Source organism: Typopeltis vanoorti, chromosome 24, assembly GCF_054136105.1.
Source record: "Typopeltis vanoorti isolate ZY-2024b chromosome 24, IOZ_Tvanoo_1.0, whole genome shotgun sequence".
NCBI classification, from domain to species: Eukaryota; Metazoa; Arthropoda; class Arachnida; order Uropygi; family Thelyphonidae; genus Typopeltis; species Typopeltis vanoorti.
In genome coordinates, this window is record NC_143572.1 from 75,044,500 (window position 1) to 75,063,854 (window position 19,355).

The following is a 19,355-nucleotide window of genomic DNA, read 5'->3' on the forward strand; positions in this document are numbered from 1 at the left end:
ACAGTGCAAAATCAAGGAACTAGAACTCAGTTTAGTGCACTGTCTAATATCTCTTAAGCACTTTCATTAAATTCTAAATTCATCAAATAACTAAAACTCATTTCGTAGTCGTAGCCCCCCCTTGTATTTTACCTCCCGCTTTGGTTCTAACTTAATGAGCGGTGCAATAGAAAGGAAATCAATCAAGTCATCAGTTAATACTAAAGAAAAACATTTAATTACAAAATCAGACGATTTGCACTTTATAAACAAATTCAGACATAGAATTTCACTAACTTTAGGGGATGAGTATACTGAACTAAAATTTCTAATTTTCCTGTAATATGTTAAAACATTATTTCAAGTAGGAAGTTCTATCAAAGGTCAATTATCCATTTTATACATAACAATGCTAAAGGTTATTCATTTATCGATAACAAAATTATCTCAACGAGCTTCCACACAATTCCTCCATCCAAAACTTAAAGTTCCTCTACTTCCTTGAGCATAATCTCTAAAGTCCTTTCATTAATCGAAACATTATAAACCTAAAGTCCTTTTTACAATTACAGGTTGTTCCCCTCAATGCAATTATATAACAGATGAAAATTCTATGTTACCAAGGGCTTGGGAATTTTTCGACCTTCACATACATCTCGACAGAACTTCATTTCCTTCTCTTAATTGATTTCATCTGCACTTTTCGACTGATGGACTAGGCACATCTCCGTCAAAAGGTAAGTCTAGCTCACCATTCTCAGGTCGACTGGCTCGGCATGGTGATCAGGAACTCCACTCTGCCTGGCTACTCAGTGATCGACGAACTTGCTACAGACACTTCAGCGTGCTCCAACGATCTCTATTTCGATGACCACTCCAATTCAGGGGAAAGAGAAGAAAAGCCACGAACTAGCACCGCTACGCTTTTTAAACTTTTCCCACAACACCATACTTTTTCCAGCACCTAGCGCCACACTCTCCCCTAGCGTGCTTTACGGAGGGAACCTGCATGCATGTGTTTAGTTTCAGGCCATCACTATCTAATCCAATTATCTTTCTCCCGGCAATACACATTTGCGCAAAATCCATATAGTTTAAACATTAGAAAATTTACAACATGATGCATAGACAAGTTTTACTCAAATTACTAATGTTGCTTATAAATTACAATTTGCTTTATTTCTTCTGATATACCAATATTGGCCACGGAAATGTTATTGCATGTTAAATCTGAATGAAACATAAATGGATTTAATTTCAGTTTCATTCAGAATTTAACAGCAGGGTTATTAGTAATATAAGCAAGGTTATTAGTGCAGATGTGGTAGCCCTGCAAGAGGATTTGAATAAACTGGACAGGTGGGCTAATGAATGGAAGGTGTTGGTTTAATGTAGCAAAATGTAAAGTCTTGAAGTTTGGGATACATCGATGGGAGGCTGCATGCCCAATTGGAGGAGCTGTACTGGAGGAAATAGGGGAAACAAGAGATCTTGGGGTGATGATTGATAGAAAACTGAAATTCTTGGAGCATATTGCAAAGGTGTTGAAGGTAACCCAGAGGATTGCTACAATACTGAGAAGGACGCTGACTTGCAGAGATAAGAGTTATCATTCCGTTGTATAAGACCCTGATCAGACCACACTTAGACTATTGTTCTCAAATTTGGTCCCCAGGATTTGAAGGGGGTAAATTAACTGTGAAAAGGGTACATAGGCAGATAACAAAGATGGTTTCAGGCCTGTACAATGTTAATTATGACGATCGGCTGAAGGAATGTGGACTGCAGAATTTGGTGGATAGAAGGAGAGTGATATGATCAAGACTTTTAAACTGTTGAGAGGCAGTTACAGGGTTAACACTGGAGAGTTGTTTCACTTGGTGGAACAGCAGGAAGGAGCAATGAAAAGGGGCCATCCCTGGAAATTACGAAAGGAAGTTGTGAGCAAGAGGAAGGAGTGGTTTCTTTGCGTGGAGGGTGGTTGAACCATGGAATGCATGCCTGATAGTGGTGAGAGCAAGAATGCTCAAGGAGTGGTATGATAGACTTTGTGTTTCCTAGGAAGGTCCTCCCACGATGAGTCTCTTGACTCCATGGAGACCTGAATAATAATGTTTATCTTCATGTCTCCTGAGATACCTTTTACTGTATCAATTCAACTAGATCTTAGTCTTCTTCTGAGTCTTTTCTTGTTATCCCAACAAAGATACTTGTTTTGATTACCTTCCTTCTCCCGTTTTGTTTAAGTGATCAATGCCACCTCAGATTAGCTCTGCTAACACATTTCTGTATGCTAACAATGTCTAGTTCTTTCCTAATATCCCCATTTTTAATATGATACTTCAATTGATGCCATCTGTTCACTCCCTTCATCTTTCTCAGAACTCTCATATCTGTTGCGTCCAGTGTTTGATCAATTAAGTTTTATTTCTAACCCAGCTCTCAGATCCATAAGTTAAAATTGGTTAGATCGCAAGACCATCTTGTATACAGCTAGTTCAGTGTTTTGGCTAATTTCTCTTATTCCATATAAATTTATTCATTTGACTTTCTACCATAGCTTTGCTAATTCTATTATCTATTTCCATGTTTAATTTGCCATGTTCACTAAAAATTGTGCCTAAATAGCTGTAATGTTATATTTGTTCTATAGGTTCTCCATTCAGGATACTGCTGATGTTTTCCATTTCAGCTATTTTCATTGTCTTGTTATTGCTGATTTTCATACCAAATTTATCACAGCAGCAGTTATTCAGTTTAGTTAGAGAATCTTGCAGGCTTGTAATGTATTTTAGAAGTATATGGCATCTTCATAAAATAGAGCTGAAATTAACATCTCCAATTTTGATATGATGTTTAATACCACTTTCTTCATGTTTATCTAAGAAATAACTATGAATTATTTATTCTTAATAAGTAACACATAGACAACTTTAATTAAAATGGATTAATGCAAATATTTTGATTCACGTATCATGGATCATCATTAGTGTAAAACAGTTTGAAATCAAAAAAATAATAATAATAATCAACAATGAAGATATATGGAGAATGGAATCTTTCCTTATATTCAGTCATCAGACAGCCATTAAAATTTTCTCTTCTAGTTGTTCTAAATAGAAGTTAACAAGTTAGCTGACACCCTAGAATTTTTGTCATCTAAATTTCCATTAATGTTCTGTTTGGGTTTTTGCAGTAGCTGACTTGTCACTGTTTGCCCTGCTACTACTACCCTGACAAAAATATTGGAGAGAGAGGATTTTTTTATGTTGGCTGGGCAGCATTCCAACTAGCATGAAATTCTGTCATGTTGTAGATTGAAATTATTTTGGTTTTGACCAATCAGAACATAATTTGGTCAACTAAATCCCAAATTGCCTGTTCATCCTCATTCGTTTAGTATCTATGTAGATACCTACTAACAGTGTGCACCACAAGAAGATGAGGATTGGACATTGGGTAAGAAGACCTGATGAGTTTTCCATGTACCTAGAATATCTCCATACAGCCTTAAAATGTGTGGAAATATTCTAGATTTTCATCTTTGATCCTTAAGCATCTCCCACCACTAATATTACCAATTTATTTAAATCATCTTAGTACAGAGCCTTGAAGTACTTTCACTATGCCTGGTGTTTGTAACCTTCTTCCTCCACCACCACCAATCTGTGTCCAGCTTCATATCCATTCCAGTTTTCTCTAACTTAAGTAATAGTTCTCATGAAGTATTATTCTGGCAAGCACCTTTGCAAAGCCAACACTGTCGTGGTGTAGCCATTTCCCTTATCCAATTCCGCTTTCACTATTATAAAACGTAAATAAATTACTGAGGCAGAATCTACCATTTTCAAAGCCATACTGCTCACCATAGCTTATCATATTCCTATCCACCTATTCCTGAATTCTTTCTTTAACCAGCTTTTCCAATATTTTAACCACCACTCCTAAGATACTAATTGATACTTCTGTTTTGGAGCCACCTTTATGTAATGGAACAATCTTTCCGCATCCTTGGAACCTTGCCATACCTGATACTTAGATTAAACAATGTTGTCAGAGGCATTACTTTCTCCTTTACTCTCTTATAGCACACAAACCAACATGCCATCTCATCCCATTGTTGTATTCACATTGATATTTTTCAGTGTGTACTGATATCTCCAATTTGTCTACCTTAGTTCTCATCAGCCTGTCCTGTTGAGAATTGCAGACTCTTCACATGGATGATGTGCCCTTCCAAAGTGATCACTTAGTAACTCAACTATTTCTTCTGCTTCTGTCACTTTTCTATCATCAGAATTGATTAAAGTTATCTTTCCATAAGTGTTCTTCCTCTTACTTGCTATATAGAGAAAAAACTAAAAACTCTTTGGGATATCCTTTGGTATCCTAAGCTAATTTCCACTCATCTAATTTACCCTTCCTTACCATACTAGTCACCCTGCTTGCCTGCACTTTGTATTACTAACAAGCTTGAGCTCCTTTTTCTCTATATTCCCTCCATGTTTTTTGCATGTCACTGCTTATATTTCTACTAAAATAAAAATAAATTCCGTATGATGATACAGCGTTCCCCCTTTTTACGGGAGTTCACAGTATCATCTAGTCCCCTAAATTTTATCCGGGCTCCGGAACTGGCATAGGCTGACGAATCAGACCTATGGCTGGGTCAGTATTCCTGACTGTAATCTGTGTGTGTCCTTGGACCGGTTTGCCTGCTTGCGGGATGAAAAACACCGGATAAACTGATGGAAAAAACCCTGCTGTCCACGCCCAAGATCGGCTAACTTGGCTATGGCTGAGGAAGATCCTTGAGCTCCTCACGTCGTTGATGGGAATCGAACCTAGAACACTCCTCCCCCAGGCATATGGTTGCAAAGTGCAAAGCTACTAGGCTAACCACGCAGACTATATTGCTACTCATCCATTCAATCCCTGCATATAGATTATCCTCCTAACCCTGAGTTGGTTGCAGTCTGAAACTGTTTCCCTCAAAATCCCTGACCAATTCCCATGTCATTGACATTCTTTCCTTCTTGTTTTTTATGGCATGACATTGCTGCTAGCTGCTTCCCAAGGTCGTTATAATCACCAGCTTTGTAGTTTCACATAAGTCCTTTCTTGACTAAGAATTCCCCATGTTTAGCGATGTCCCAGAAGAAGACTACATGGTCATTTCCCGTTATCAAAGGGAAAGTGATTACTATTGTCATTGGTTGCATCATCTGATGTAATAACCAGAACTATCATTCTCAACGTACTCCCATAATAATCGCTTGGCCTGCACTCATTGTGCTAATTTTGAGATCGCTGGCAACATTTTTCTCTAGTCTCCTCTCCCCCCCAGCAGTAACCAACAATATATTTTGTCCTATTGGCATTTCTCTCATACCAAATATCCTCTAAAGAACCATCTCTTTCAGGTATCCTGTAATCCTCATTAACGTTTTTTTTTTTTTTTTGGTTGAAGTTCTTTAGCTATCATTAGTAAGATGCTTCTTCCTGTTCTATTCCCTATTCCATCTGTCTTCTCTGAAAATACAATGCCTTTTACATTTTATCCCTGTAACTATACTCTTTTCTGTCAGCCAGGCCTCACTGATGCTAATTTTTTGCCATTTGTGCTAACCAATTCCAAAACTTCTCTCCTTTATTTCTTATACTTTTAACATTTAAATATATATTTAAACATCCCCTTGAACTCTCATTTACACTTGCATAATATCATTATTATTATTAATTTGTGACACCTCCAAGGAGTCTGAAGACTCATCAAGGGAGGACACTTAAAATACAGCTCTTCGTCTCCACCATTACACTGAACCTCGATCTACATCAACGCCATCTGTTGCCCCCCACCACCACTAGTATTTTTTGTCTGTAAATTGCATGTGTTCTGAAGGGTCGATTTGTGTATGCAGAATGAAAAACCTGAGTTTCCGGGAGGGAAAAAACCCTAACTCTCCTCCAATCGAAAAAATTCATATAAAGATTCCTCCCTTCATGACAAGAATCAAACCTAGGCCTTTTCCAATCGAAGGGTGCAACATACTGTCGTTCTTCCAATTTCGCTACGGAGGTGCAAAGTCTGGACCCCTGGGTTTCTTGGGGATGAGGATTCAGAGGCGAGTGGCCTGTGGAATATTCCCTATGAGGGATTGAAGGTGTGTAGATTGCAGAAGTTGCCTAATAGGAGAGAAAGGTGGGTGGGGGGTATAATGGAAACATTTAAATTGCTTCAAGGATTTTATAGGATAGATACAGGGGAAATGTTTCAGCACTTGGTTAGAGGGACCAGAACGAGGGGTCATCCCTGGAAGTTGAATAAAGGTGTGGTCAGTCGGGGTGAGGACTAGATTTTTTTTGCTTGGAGAGTGGCGAATGAGTGGAATAGGTTGCCAGAGTCAGTTGTGAGTGCTTTTTCTGTTAATGTGTTCAAGGAGAGGTATGACAGATTGTGGTGGCTAGATTGGGTCTCCCACGGTCTTCAGACTCCATGGAGGTGCCCATATAATAATAATAAATATATAAGCCGTGAAAAACTAATTTCATTTTTCATTCATGATGATTGCTTTTCTCTTCTTCTATAGGACAAAGCACATTTTTAGGGATTAATGAAAAGTGGATTTTATAAAGTATTATTTCAATAAAAATAGGAATGTTTATTCTTTTTTATTAATAAACTTTCTTGCCATTTCGTCTATTGATTATCCATGTTCATCAGTTTTAGGTTGTTCCAGTAGCTGACTTTTTTTTAGTGTTCACCCTTGTTATCTGACAAGAACCTTTGTATGATTAAAAGACAGCATAATATCTTATCATCATAAATTATGTGGTTAATATTGAATACAGTTTTTTCAGTCAAATCACTTCTCTCCTTGCCTTATAAATTTATGTGGAGGTCTCCTGCTAATTAATCAGCTTCATTCCTTATGCAATCTAATTGATTTATTGTCACTTCAAATTCTAAAGATTTATCATGGAATTGTGGACTGTATGAAACAGATTTAGAAGAATGTTGAATGCATTATATTTCATTTATTTTAGAAGGATTACATTTTGACAAAATTTACAATATAAAGACTAATTGACATTTTACAAATAGTACATGAGGACTTTTTGCACAAATTTGGAACTATGTTGAATTGTCTGTTCTAGTAAACAGTATATAAAGGGGATTTTTAGTAAAATGTTAATCATTTAGATTGTTTTTTTTAATCACAATTTTATTTTGAAAGATTTGTATAATACTGACAGTTATAAAACAATAATAAATAAACTACATCAATGCTATATTCTATTTAAGATAACATCAGAAAAACGTTCTTTCATATAGATAGTTTTCTTAAAATAACGATAGTGTCCTAAGGCATGCTGGTATGTTTAAAAACTTTTTTTTTATACCTCTAGCTGGATATTCCACTTAGCCTAACATTTTATAGGTGGATGTTGGGACAGGAAAACAACTTATCCTCTTTAGATTTGAAGCATGTTGATTCTGTAGTTGCACGAACTTTTTATCAACTCGAACAACTAGCCATTCAGAAACGTAAATTGCAACTAGATAAGTCTCATGTAAGTTACTTTTTTATTATTATTATTATTATTTTAGGTAGCTGAATACTTCAGATAGCACTAAATATTTCATTGATATATTTGGCTTGGCTTTATGATTACTTTTAAATTATTAATTTGCAACACAATGTACGTTGCTGCAAAACTTTAGTAGTATCTATACATAAAAAAATATATCATCTCCTTAAGGCATTAATAGGTTGCACGTATAAATGTCACACATACAAACTTGTTGCTTTTGGAGTGAAATATGTGCTATCATCTACAGCAATGGTTCCCAACCTTTTTCCACTTGTGTATCTCTTTTAAACCCATTTCAATAAATTGTATCCCTTGTTTTTAAATACTGACATTTATTGTTCCATCACTAACGTTTTGCATTTTGTTTATTTTACTTGTTTTTCCACCATTGCTGATTGTTTTTCGTGTACCCCTGAATGACCCAGCACGTACCCCACGAGAAGGTGAGGATTGGACATTAGGTCAGAAGCCCTGGTCGGTTCCCCGCATTCCTTTAAAGGCTATCTGGAGGTCTCCTCTCAGTTATACAGCTTTGACCCTTAAGCAACCCATATATTTACTGTATTTATAGTAATGAATACAGTAATATTTACTGTATTTATATTCAATACAAAACATACACACAGCGAATATCGCAAAAATCAAATGAAAATATTACATTTTTAACATCTTACCTACGCATTTGACATGCCACACTTAGTCTTAAAACATTTTAAATTTGTTTTCATTATTTCACAGCCCCTCAACGAAACTAACGGCCCCCAAGGGGGCCGCACCCCACAGTTTGGGAAGCGCTGATCTTCAGGATCGACATTCAGTGGCATAGTGAACCATTATATTTCATTCCTTATTTTTTTTCTCATCTGAGTTAGATATGTGTTCCTTCAGATTCAGATATTCAACAAAAGCTGATCATGTGTGTTAGATGTATGCTATGTATCATGTTCACATGCTTCCTACTTTTTTTAATACCATTTCTACTTTTTAAAAATTATTCCAAATCTTTTTTCATAATGCCAACAAACTTTTCAAAGGGGAGGAAATAAATTCAAGCAGTTAATCTTTTATTTCTTGATATAAGATTGCCTAGTAGGTAATACATAGAAGAATATCATTGTAAAAAATATTCCAAAAAGATAAGCTTATTTTATTTTTTAAAAAATTGTGATATATAAATTAAAGCTAATTACTAAAAGTTTTAGTTTAAATTTAGATATTCAATAAAATTTTAGGGTACTGTATGATAATTTAATGTTGTTGTCTCTATTATATTCAAATTTTATAGAGATTATCCATCTCAATTCAACATCAGCAAAGTTCAAGATTGGCAATATCAACATATGAAGCATCAATGGAAAAGAGATGGAACTAGCAGAAGAACTGGATATATACCATATCAATGTAATAAATATTACCAAAACAAAGAAGACAAACGGGTTAGATCTTTCTAAGGAACAAATATGTGTTATATTCATGCAATAACAATTGGGGAAAAGCAGTAGCCATGGTATTCAACACTAGATATTGAGAAATGAGAATAATCTTCTTGAATGGCAGGCAATATCAAGTAGTGATGTGGGCAAACATCGGAATTTTGGGACTGGATAATGATACTTGTTTGTTCCTATGGGCCCAAAGAAGGTTCGATTAATGAAGAAGTGGTGGAATTGTTTGAGGCATTAGAGATTGCTTCTGACACAAACCAAAAGAAAAAGATTGTCTTTGTTGAGATCTAAACAGCAAAGTAGGAAAAGCATTATCATAAATATAGAAATCTTCTTGGAATATATGAAGAAAAGAGCAAAAGTAATAATAATAATGGTAATTACCTGTTGGATATCTGTTCAGGATGTGGAATAGTTATTACTAATGTCATGTTCCAGCATGAAAATGTGCACAAATTTGCATAGAGAGAAGATGCAAGGAATAAGAAACAGCTCATTGGCTATGTTCTTGTTGATAGCTATGTTTTCCCATTGGTTCAGATAAAAGAATGTATACAGAGGATCGAAATAGAAAGTGAGATCACTATTCAGTGTTGAGCAGAATAAAATTGAATTTTATTGATGGTATTTTTCAATTTATGGAGGGTGGAGAAAGGACGAGAGGTCATTCTTGGAAGCTGAGAATGAATGCCGCCAAGAAGGGTGTGAGGGCTAGATATTTCTCTCAGAGGGTGGTGCGTGATTGGAATGGATTGCCTTTAGATGTTGTGAGTGCAAGCAGTGTGAATGAATTGTGCCATTTTCATTGTTTAAAGACAATGAAAATGGCAGAAACATTGGCAACATCAACTGCATTCTGAATGGAGAACCTTTAGAACAAGTAAAATGTACCAGCTATTTAGGCACAATTTTTGGTGAAGATAGCTAATATGTGTAGAATGTGGCCTTTCTCGATGAGTCTCTGACTCCCTGGAGATCTCTCTTAATAATAATAATATTGAAAAGAAGAATACATAAGAAATTTTAAGCAAATCAAAGTTTGAACAGCTTTCAAAGATGAACTGTAAACTAAAATATGTAAGCATTATTCAAGAGAAAATGAAAGAGATTGCAAATAAGAATGAGCAGCAAACCCTGAAGAAAACATTGATTGAGTCAGCCACAGATGCATGTGGTGAGGCTGTCTGCAAGAACAGAAAAGTAGAACTCCACGGTGGACTTAGGAAGTTAAAGAGGCATCAAGGAAAAGATGAAAGCCTATGAAAGTTCCTGGAAAGCAAGTGTGTGATCTTAGAGAGAAAAATATAACAAAGCAAAGCGCTGTAATACTAGCTAAAAAAACTTATGGGAAGATTTTGTTTTCCCACCAGAAGATGGCAACATATTCTGGAAACTATTGGGGGAAAAAAGTAAGAAATGGGTGAAAGAGTACTGTAAAAGGAATCAGAGATGATAAAGGTGACATGAAAACTGAAGATAAAGATATTCTGAATGTCTGGAGTAATTGCTTTGACAGATTCTAAATGAAACAAGCAGTGACAGTATGATGATAGAAAACACCCAACAGGAATACAATCATGGATACATATGAATACTTGAAATGGGAAAACCATCAAAAACCTGAAATATGAAAAGGAAGCTAGAGTAAATGAAATTTTAAGTTTCGTAGATAAGGTATATTACAATGTGCAAAAGGAAAGCTCTTCAAAACTCTACAGTTATATGTGTAGCCAGCCTGGTTGGCCAAGTGGTTAACGTATCCACTCTCCAGCCAAAAGGCTGCGGGTTCAAATCCTGCTGTGGGCATGGATGTTTGTGATAGTGAAAATACTAGTGGTGGTGATGGTGGACAGTAGATGGCGTTGAGGTAGTGATGCGGTTGGTGGATGAGTTGAGTAGTGAAGATGGAGAGTTGTAGAGTAGACATTATATCAAGTTGTAGACATTATATCAAGCAATATATAGTCTTTATTTAAGCTGTAAGTCAGCAGTTAGAATTGGAGGTGGTATAGGAAGATGATTTAATGTTAAATCATGAGTGAGTTAAGGGTCTATATTTTCTCCAGTGTAATTTATTATCTATATGGATGGCATTATGAAGGAAAGTAGTATTAAACCGAATATCAAAATTTAAGATGCTAATCTCAGCTCCTTACTTGATGCAGATGATGTTATACTTCTAAATAAATCCAGTACAAGTCTGCGGGATTGCCTGACTAAATTGGATAACTACTGTAAAAAATTTAGTATAAAAATTGGAAATAAATAAAAAAAGACAATGAAAATGGCAGAAACATTGGAAACATCAACTGCATTCTAAATGGAGAACCTTTAGAACAAGTAAACTGTATCGGCTATTTAGGCACAGTTTTTGGTGAAGATAGCTAATTAAATATGAAATAGGCAACAGAATTAGCAAACTAGGTATATGAGAAGAAGTTGACTGAATAAAATATATACAGAAGAAGAGAAAAATTAGTCAAAACAGTAAACTGCCTGTATACTAGACAGTGTTATGTTGAACCCAATTTTAACTTATGGATATGAGAACTGGGTTAGAAATAAAACACTTGATCAAAGACTGGAGATCAGAGATATAAGTTCTGAGAAAGATTAGGACAGTGAAGAGATGATATCAATGACAGTATCATATTAAAAAGTGGGATATTAGGAAACAACTTGACATTCTTGGCATTCACACGCTAGCTAATTGCAGGTGGTGTGGTGTAGTCACTTCAACAGAATAGGAGAGGAAAGATTAGTAAAGCAAGTTTTTTTTTGCCAGGATGGCAGAAGAAGACCTACAAGAACTAGGTGAGTTGGTACAGTAAAAAGTGCTTTAGAAGGAAGAAATATAAGATCTGATAATACAGGAGTCTTGACAGATAATAGATTAATTTGGAGGGAAATTGTCATTATGAATTTACTAATGATGCAACTTTTTCATGTAGTACTATTATAATAGCCTCTACTCTCCATGAGAGTACATGTGAAGAATTTGATGATGATGACGATGACTGATTATTCATCATCAAATTCCTGATATGTACCCTCAACAAGTGCACAGGATAATATGATGATACTACATGAAAAACATTATTACTACCTTTCCTCTGCTGTTCTGGATAGTAAGCAACCATACCACCTAAACACATTCCTAAAATCTAACAATGGTAAGGTCTTTCCTAATATCCTTGATTTTAACATGATCCTGCCATTGATACCATATGTTCATTACCCCAATCTTTCTCAGATCTCTTATATGTTGTTTCCACTTTTGAATTGTTTTATTTCTAACCCATATTTCAGATCCATAATTTAAAATTGGTTTGAACATATTATTGTATATAACCAGTTTTATGTTTTGACTAATTTCTCTTATTCCATATAAATTTATTCTATTGGCTATTTTCATATTTAATTTACCATCTTCGCTAAAAATTGTGCTTGAATAGCTGAAATGTTTTCAATGTACCTGCCTATTTTCAAAGTCTTAGTCTATTCAAATTTTCATGCTGTATTTGTTATAGTTATGAAAAGTAAAATTCTTTACTTTTCATCCCATAGGATCATCTATGAAGTGGATTGCCTTCTTCTGAATATTATCAAGAATTCTTAGAGAGATCTTGAGTGCTTCACCGCAAATGTGAGAACAGTACTCAATAGTTGATCAGATCTGAGACTTGAAGTGTTAGGCATTGAGAGGAATAGAAATAATATTTAGAAAAGAAAAGAACACCAAGCTTTTTCAAGACTAAGGAGGTTGTGGAAGTAATATGTCTGTGCCAGTATAAACTGGATGTGACAGTTAATCCAAGAAGAGAAAGCTGATTTTGAAAGGAAACTGGAACATTATCAAAAGCAAGGATGGGGTTGAGGGGGAGGATTTTGCTTGTGGATAATAAAGCATGCTTCAATTTTTTTGGCATCGAAATTTACTGAGTTATATTCACCCCATTTGAGGATCTTGAGGAGGTCGGTGTTTAAGTCACTGTTTATGGAACATCTTCAAGCATCTAGCATTAGCATACTGCAGAGTTTATCAAATGAGGAAGAGAAATGAAGAGTACTGTCATGAGTGAAGTGAATAGGATTTGAAGTCGGAGGAAGAGCTTGAGTGAGAGCACAGAACACTAAGGCACTCCAGCATTGATGGAGAAATCTGATGAGAGGAAGCTATCCATTATGACACATAATGAATGACCAGTGAAGAAGCTGGCAATCCAACCACAGGGCACAGGAGTGATGGCCATAAGATGGCACACATTACTTAAACACTGATCCCATGCAGTTCTCAGTAAATTGGGAGGATGTAAATTAATGAATTTAAATGCTACTAAAATGCATTCCTCTTCTTGGGGTAACTTTTGCATCTGGCTTTTTATTGCATAAACACATCACACCCGTTATAGCCTTTTCTATCTTCAAGAAACTTGCTGCTTCTTGCCTGCACAAGTCTAACTATATAAATCTCAAATCTACTCGGTCTTAGAATACTGTTCTCATATTTGATGTGGATACAAGAATCCTGTAAAAATGCATAATGTCATCCAGAGGAAGGCTTCTTTATAGCTGAGCCTTCTCTCTCTCTCTCACTCACTCACACACACACACACACACACACACTAATCCCTCCAGTTGCTTGTTTTCCATATTTCCCTACATTATATTTGTTTTTGTATGTATTTTCTTGGCAGCCATTGTTCCTGAACATTCATGTACAACTGCCAGTCAACATACATACACATTTTAAGCCAAAACTTATCAAACTAACTTTTTGTTCTGTTTTTTTTTTTTTTTTTTTTTTTTTTTTAATTCTTTCATCCTTTGTTCTTTGCAACAGATTATCCATTCCATTTTCCCCATGACTACAACCTCCAGTTTTTCCAAAAAAAAAAAAAACCATCAAGATTCTATTTCTCTCAGACTAGCACTCTTGTGTTATAGGTTTTGTCCTCTCACATATAGGATTGGTATTTTTAAAAAATGTATTCTGACTTTAATATACACACTGGATCACAGATCATATACACACTGTCCAATCACAGATGCAAGACTCCTCGACACTTCTGTGCATGGCACAAGAAGGCGAATCCATTCCGATAATAGGATAATCAATGCATTCCATGGGATGAGTGTTTATTATTATATGTTGGAAAATTAGTGTTTGTTTTATGAAAATTCTAGTTTTTAAAGTGCTTACAACAGTTGGAAAATTTTATGTATAAAGCACTTCATTTCACGTGTTGGTGATGAATTTGTACATTCCCTTATTCCTTTCTCCCCTTCAATATGAATTGATTCTTCTTGGCAATCTGCCAGCTCAATTTCTCGCATCTGTGGTTAGACAGTACTTGCATTTATTACCCCCATTTCTATGCTCATATTAACTAATAAATCATATTTTACTACTTGTAGATGTTAATGTTTTAATTTTAGTTTGTTTCAAATTCATGAATAAGAAATACATTTTCCTTATATAGTGCATATTCTCGTTTATAGTTAGCATTGTCAGTAGCTGACCAATACTTCATCCCTACCTGCTGCATCTTAGCTGTGTTGTTATTTCCTAATTTTTAATTTCTTCCCTTTATAGACTCCATCTAGTCTAAAATGTGCCCTGGAAAATTTAACACTTGATGGTTGTCCAGTGGAGGACTTGAATTTAGACCTCTCTCTTCCAGGATTTCCTAATATTGAGCTCAGGAAAGGTGGTAGAGATATCCCTGTAACTATTCATAATATAGAGGAATATCTAAAGGTATGTATTAAATGATTATTCATCATGCTCTAGCAAATGTATTATAATTCAAATATAAGATATGTTGATTACTTTTAGTTAAGATTCAAAGCATTATATTATGTATAACAAATTAATTTTCTGTGTAAGATGAGATATCCCAGTGAATAAGTTTTGCAGTTATGAGCCTTCAGTATAAATTGTAATCAAAATATTTATGTAAATACAGCCTACAGATGGTGAAAAATGTTATTCCATATTTTTACATGGAGGGAGGGGGTATACTGCTGAATATTTACTGTAGAAATTTCAGAACAAGAGCAGAAATCTAATACATTTTTTTGAAATTCAATTAGGAATAGCACTTTTGCATTCATTTACTGTGTCCTGTTCTTGGTTTTTGTATTTTTGAGCAGCATGTGTTTACTGATGGATTTGGAATATTTCTGTAAATTAAAGATGCCAAGAAATTATATTCTTGGTTTCATCCTTTATCCAAGTGTAAGCAAACAAAGTTTGTGCATGAAGTAACTTCACAACTGGGCAATGCACATATCTTTATGGATATGTATAATGCTATGCATCATGAGAAGGAACAATACCCACACTGGTTTGACCTTTATTTAGGCCTCATCAGTGGGAGCCAGACCCAGAAGTGATACCAATGTTGAAGTAATGCAAAAGTCATATTTCCATATGCAAGCAGTCAAAAGGTGTCACCTTATTACCAAAACACTCCGGATTAGAGGTAGATGTTGAAAGTTTTTTCACTTGGTTATACTATAAATTAAAGATGTCAAGAAATTATATTATTCGTTTCATCCTTTTATCCAAGTGTGGCACCTGTGAATAAGCAACTCTAAACTTGTTCTTCCACATTTTATCTTTATTGTGTTTTTCATGCAAAACAATCAGTAAATGGAAAACTAGCAGTGGATGCTAAGGAGCCAGTTACTTCTGCACAACCTGTAAATAGTTCATCAGATCAGTTTTACTTACAATTAAAAAAACAGCCACGTGCAAGCACCCACTATGCCTACTGTACAAAGTAAAGATGGCAGCAACAAAAGCCAATGCCGAAAGAGCACTTCAAGTCTCGTCAGCATAGTGCTGTCAATCACCGACAAACCCAATGACAATATGAAGTGCCACAGCTGTAAAACTCAATAATAATAATAATAATAATAATAAAGGGTATATTGTGCAATTTCTGTTACCACTGGCTGCATGCTTCCTGTGCAAAAATAGATGAATCGGCACACAAGCTTTTTTTTTTTTATCAATCTCAACCAGCCTTTTATCTATTAACTATGCATCCCTTCCATAAAACAGCTTCCAAACTTAGGCAAACAAGTCAAACCTAGAACAACACCTTAATACTATGATCAAAACATTCTCTTCAAAATCCGAATGGTGGAAACTAAGCTTATGCTACTCAATCAGCGCTGAATCGTAAGTGTACCCTTGCCCCTAATGAACTCCACAACTTAATTACATCACCAGTACACAACTCGATCGAGGCTAAAAACAGGTGATTCAACGCTGTTATCGTGAACTTTCTGACAGAAAATGGTAAATCATTAAAAGAAGACATCAGAAAATTAGCATGAGAATGCAACTTCAATCCCAGAAATATCACCAGATGCCATAATTTTGAACCCATAAATAAAATAAAGGACAGAATGAACTTTCCACGTCATGTGAAAGTGACCTGTGACAGACCGACAAGCACATCCAAATTAATAATGGAGATAAATTAACAAGTTCAAGGACACTTGCCCCCAATTATGCATATGTGCTTGACCTGAGTTAACATTTATCCAAAGGGAACAAAGATGCCATCTTCAAAGACAAATTGAAGAAAAATGCCAAAATGGAGACAACAATAATAAATTTAGTTTAATCCTTTATCCAAGTGTGAGCAAACAAAGTTTGCACGTGAAAGTATCTTCAGGACTGGGGTAAGGTAGTACAACACCGAGCAACTCGTTGCAAAGGTGCAGCAAGCTAACATCACTCCTATATCGGTATCTCCCATAATGCAAAACATATCTCCTTGCAGATATGTATAATGTTATGCATTAAGGGGAGGGCCACTACCCAGACTAGTTTCAACCTTTATTGAGATCTCTTCAGTGGGAGCCAGGCCCAGACATGAAGATACCAAGGAAGAAGCAACGAAGAGGTCATCTTTACCTATACGAGTTGCCAAAAGGTGTGCCACCTTTTTATTAAATTACTCGAGATTTAGAGAAAGATGTCAAAAGTTTATTTTTCACTTAGTTAGACTATAATAAATTTAATTTAATCCTTTATCCAAGTGTGAGCAAACAAAGTTTGCACCTGAAAGTATCTTCAGGACTGGGGTAAGGTAGTACAACACCAGGCAACTCGTTGCAAAGGCGGAGCAAACTAAACTTTCAATGGAGACAACAGTTGAACCATCGACTACAAACAAGTTAAATTAGTACAAAAATCAGTGACACCACCAGCAGGCACTGCATAGGAAATGTCTCACATATATTTGACCCACCACTATCCATCTCAACCTTCTAAATTACACACTCTTTCATCATTTCACCCCCAGGATTCCATCTGTGCATATATCCACTTCTACATACCTTGTTAGAGAGCACCTAACCTAGAATCACCCACTTTGACCATCTTTGGTTTAACATATCCCTTCTTCACTCAGTCAAATTCATTTGCTGTCTCTATCACTCTCCTAATGCAAACAAACCACTCTGAGCTCTTTAATTTCCTCTCCTTAAAAATTGATTTTCTCCAGCTCCACTCTCCTATCAGCAAAATTATCCTCCTAGAAGATTTTAATGTCCACAACACTAATTGGCTTTCCTCCTCCAGTTGTACAGATCTTGCAGGCAGAGATGGTGAAACATTTGCCATCACTAACAACCTTACACAAATTGTTCACATGCCAACCAGAATACCAGATAACCCGAACCACTACCCAAACACTCTAGATCTCTTCCTCACCAGTGACCCTTCCAAAAACCCTGGGCAATTCCAACCACAATATAGTGCTCATCTCTCCCCCATGCTGTTGCATGGGGGATTAGAGATACACAGCCACTCCCATACAAGAGTAGTTTAGCATCATAACAATGCCAAGTGGGACAGCCTCCGTGACTTTTATGCCTCGTTCTCATGGTTGGATTATTGTTTCCACTCTTCCAATCCATATGTGTATCACTTTGGTGATACGTTTGGTGCACATGTTTGGAAATAAAGCATATCACGGCTGGCTTACATCAAGAACTCCATCTTCCTTCAATGATTATACCCAAGCCAGAAACAGATGCACAAAAAACTATCAATGCTTCCAAAAACAGAATTTGAATGCCCAAAAAGCAGAAACTTGCAACCTACCCAAATAGCAGCCATTTCTTTTGGTCTCTTTCCAAAGCAGTTGGTTGTAACTTTTGCCCAAGACTATTCCCACCCCAATCATACCCAGATGGCTCTATTGCATCATCACCCACAGGAAAAAAAAAGGAAACACAATTTCCTGGCCTCCAATGCATGCATAACTGACAGTGGTAAATGCCCCCAACCATTCCAGCTGCCCAACATACAACGCTCCTATATCCTTTGGCCAGAAAGAGATCAAAAACCTATTGCCTAAATTAGACAAAAAAAAAAAGTCTCTGGCCCTGATGGCATCCCTTCATTTATGATTACAATGGAAACAAAAGTAGAAGTAATTAAGCATTCAGAGAGAGAGAGACTAGGCCATCATTCATTGGGAAAGTATTAGGCTTCAGTTGCTATACTATCAGAACAATTAATAAGGATGCCATCAAAACATTGCTGATTCTTGGGAGGAAGTGAAGTAATCAACAATGAAAGGGGTGTGGAACAAACTGTGCCCTCAATTCTGTTACAATTTTCATGACTTGGCTTCACAGAAGGCATCGTCGAAGCCAGGAAAGCTATAATGTGGCAATGCACTGCAACTGAATATCAATGAAAATTATGTCATTGACTTACTAGATAAACCGTAACACCAGATTAGCTACTCTTCTTTTCGCTGATGACCAAATAATCCTTGGAAATAATGAAGATGAACTACAAAAATCATTATGCTGTCTAAATAATCTGATAAAAACATATGGTATGGAAATATCAACAGACAAAACAAAAGTCATGGCCTTCAAAGGTGCTAATCCAATAAGAAGCAAAATAGTAATAAACAACAAAATAATAGAGCAATTAAATACATTCAAATATTTAGATTGCACAATGTCATATGAAAATGAACTGATATAGAACCAAAGATATCAAACTTTTTAAAAGTAACAGGCATTATAAATAAAAAATGTTAACCAATTATGTACAAAAACACACACGAATAAGAATCTACAATACAATTGCTAAACCAACCTTACTTTATGGCAGTGAGATGGACAATAAAAAAAAGCAGATGAAAGAAGAATTGAATCATTCGAAATGAAATTTCTGCACAGAACTGAAGGAGTCGCAATAATGGACAAAATGAAAAGCAGCAAATTCAGAAAAAAACTTGGAATTACAACCTCCCTAAATGAAACAGTGATTTGCTGTAGAGAAAAATG

At 35.8% G+C, this 19,355-nt stretch overlaps 1 protein-coding gene across 8 annotated transcripts in view; it reads left to right on the forward strand.

Moving 5' to 3' along the window:
* Positions 1-19,355, forward strand: part of ctrip (E3 ubiquitin-protein ligase ctrip) — an 817,513-nt gene that overhangs the window by 751,065 nt on the left and 47,093 nt on the right. For all 8 annotated transcript variants that reach the window (XM_090413730.1, XM_090413731.1, XM_090413729.1 and 5 more), the window contains 2 exons: positions 7,390-7,554; positions 14,617-14,781. In XM_090413730.1, the coding sequence (XP_090269856.1) occupies positions 7,390-7,554; positions 14,617-14,781 (330 nt within the window). The remainder of the gene's footprint in view (positions 1-7,389; positions 7,555-14,616; positions 14,782-19,355) is intronic.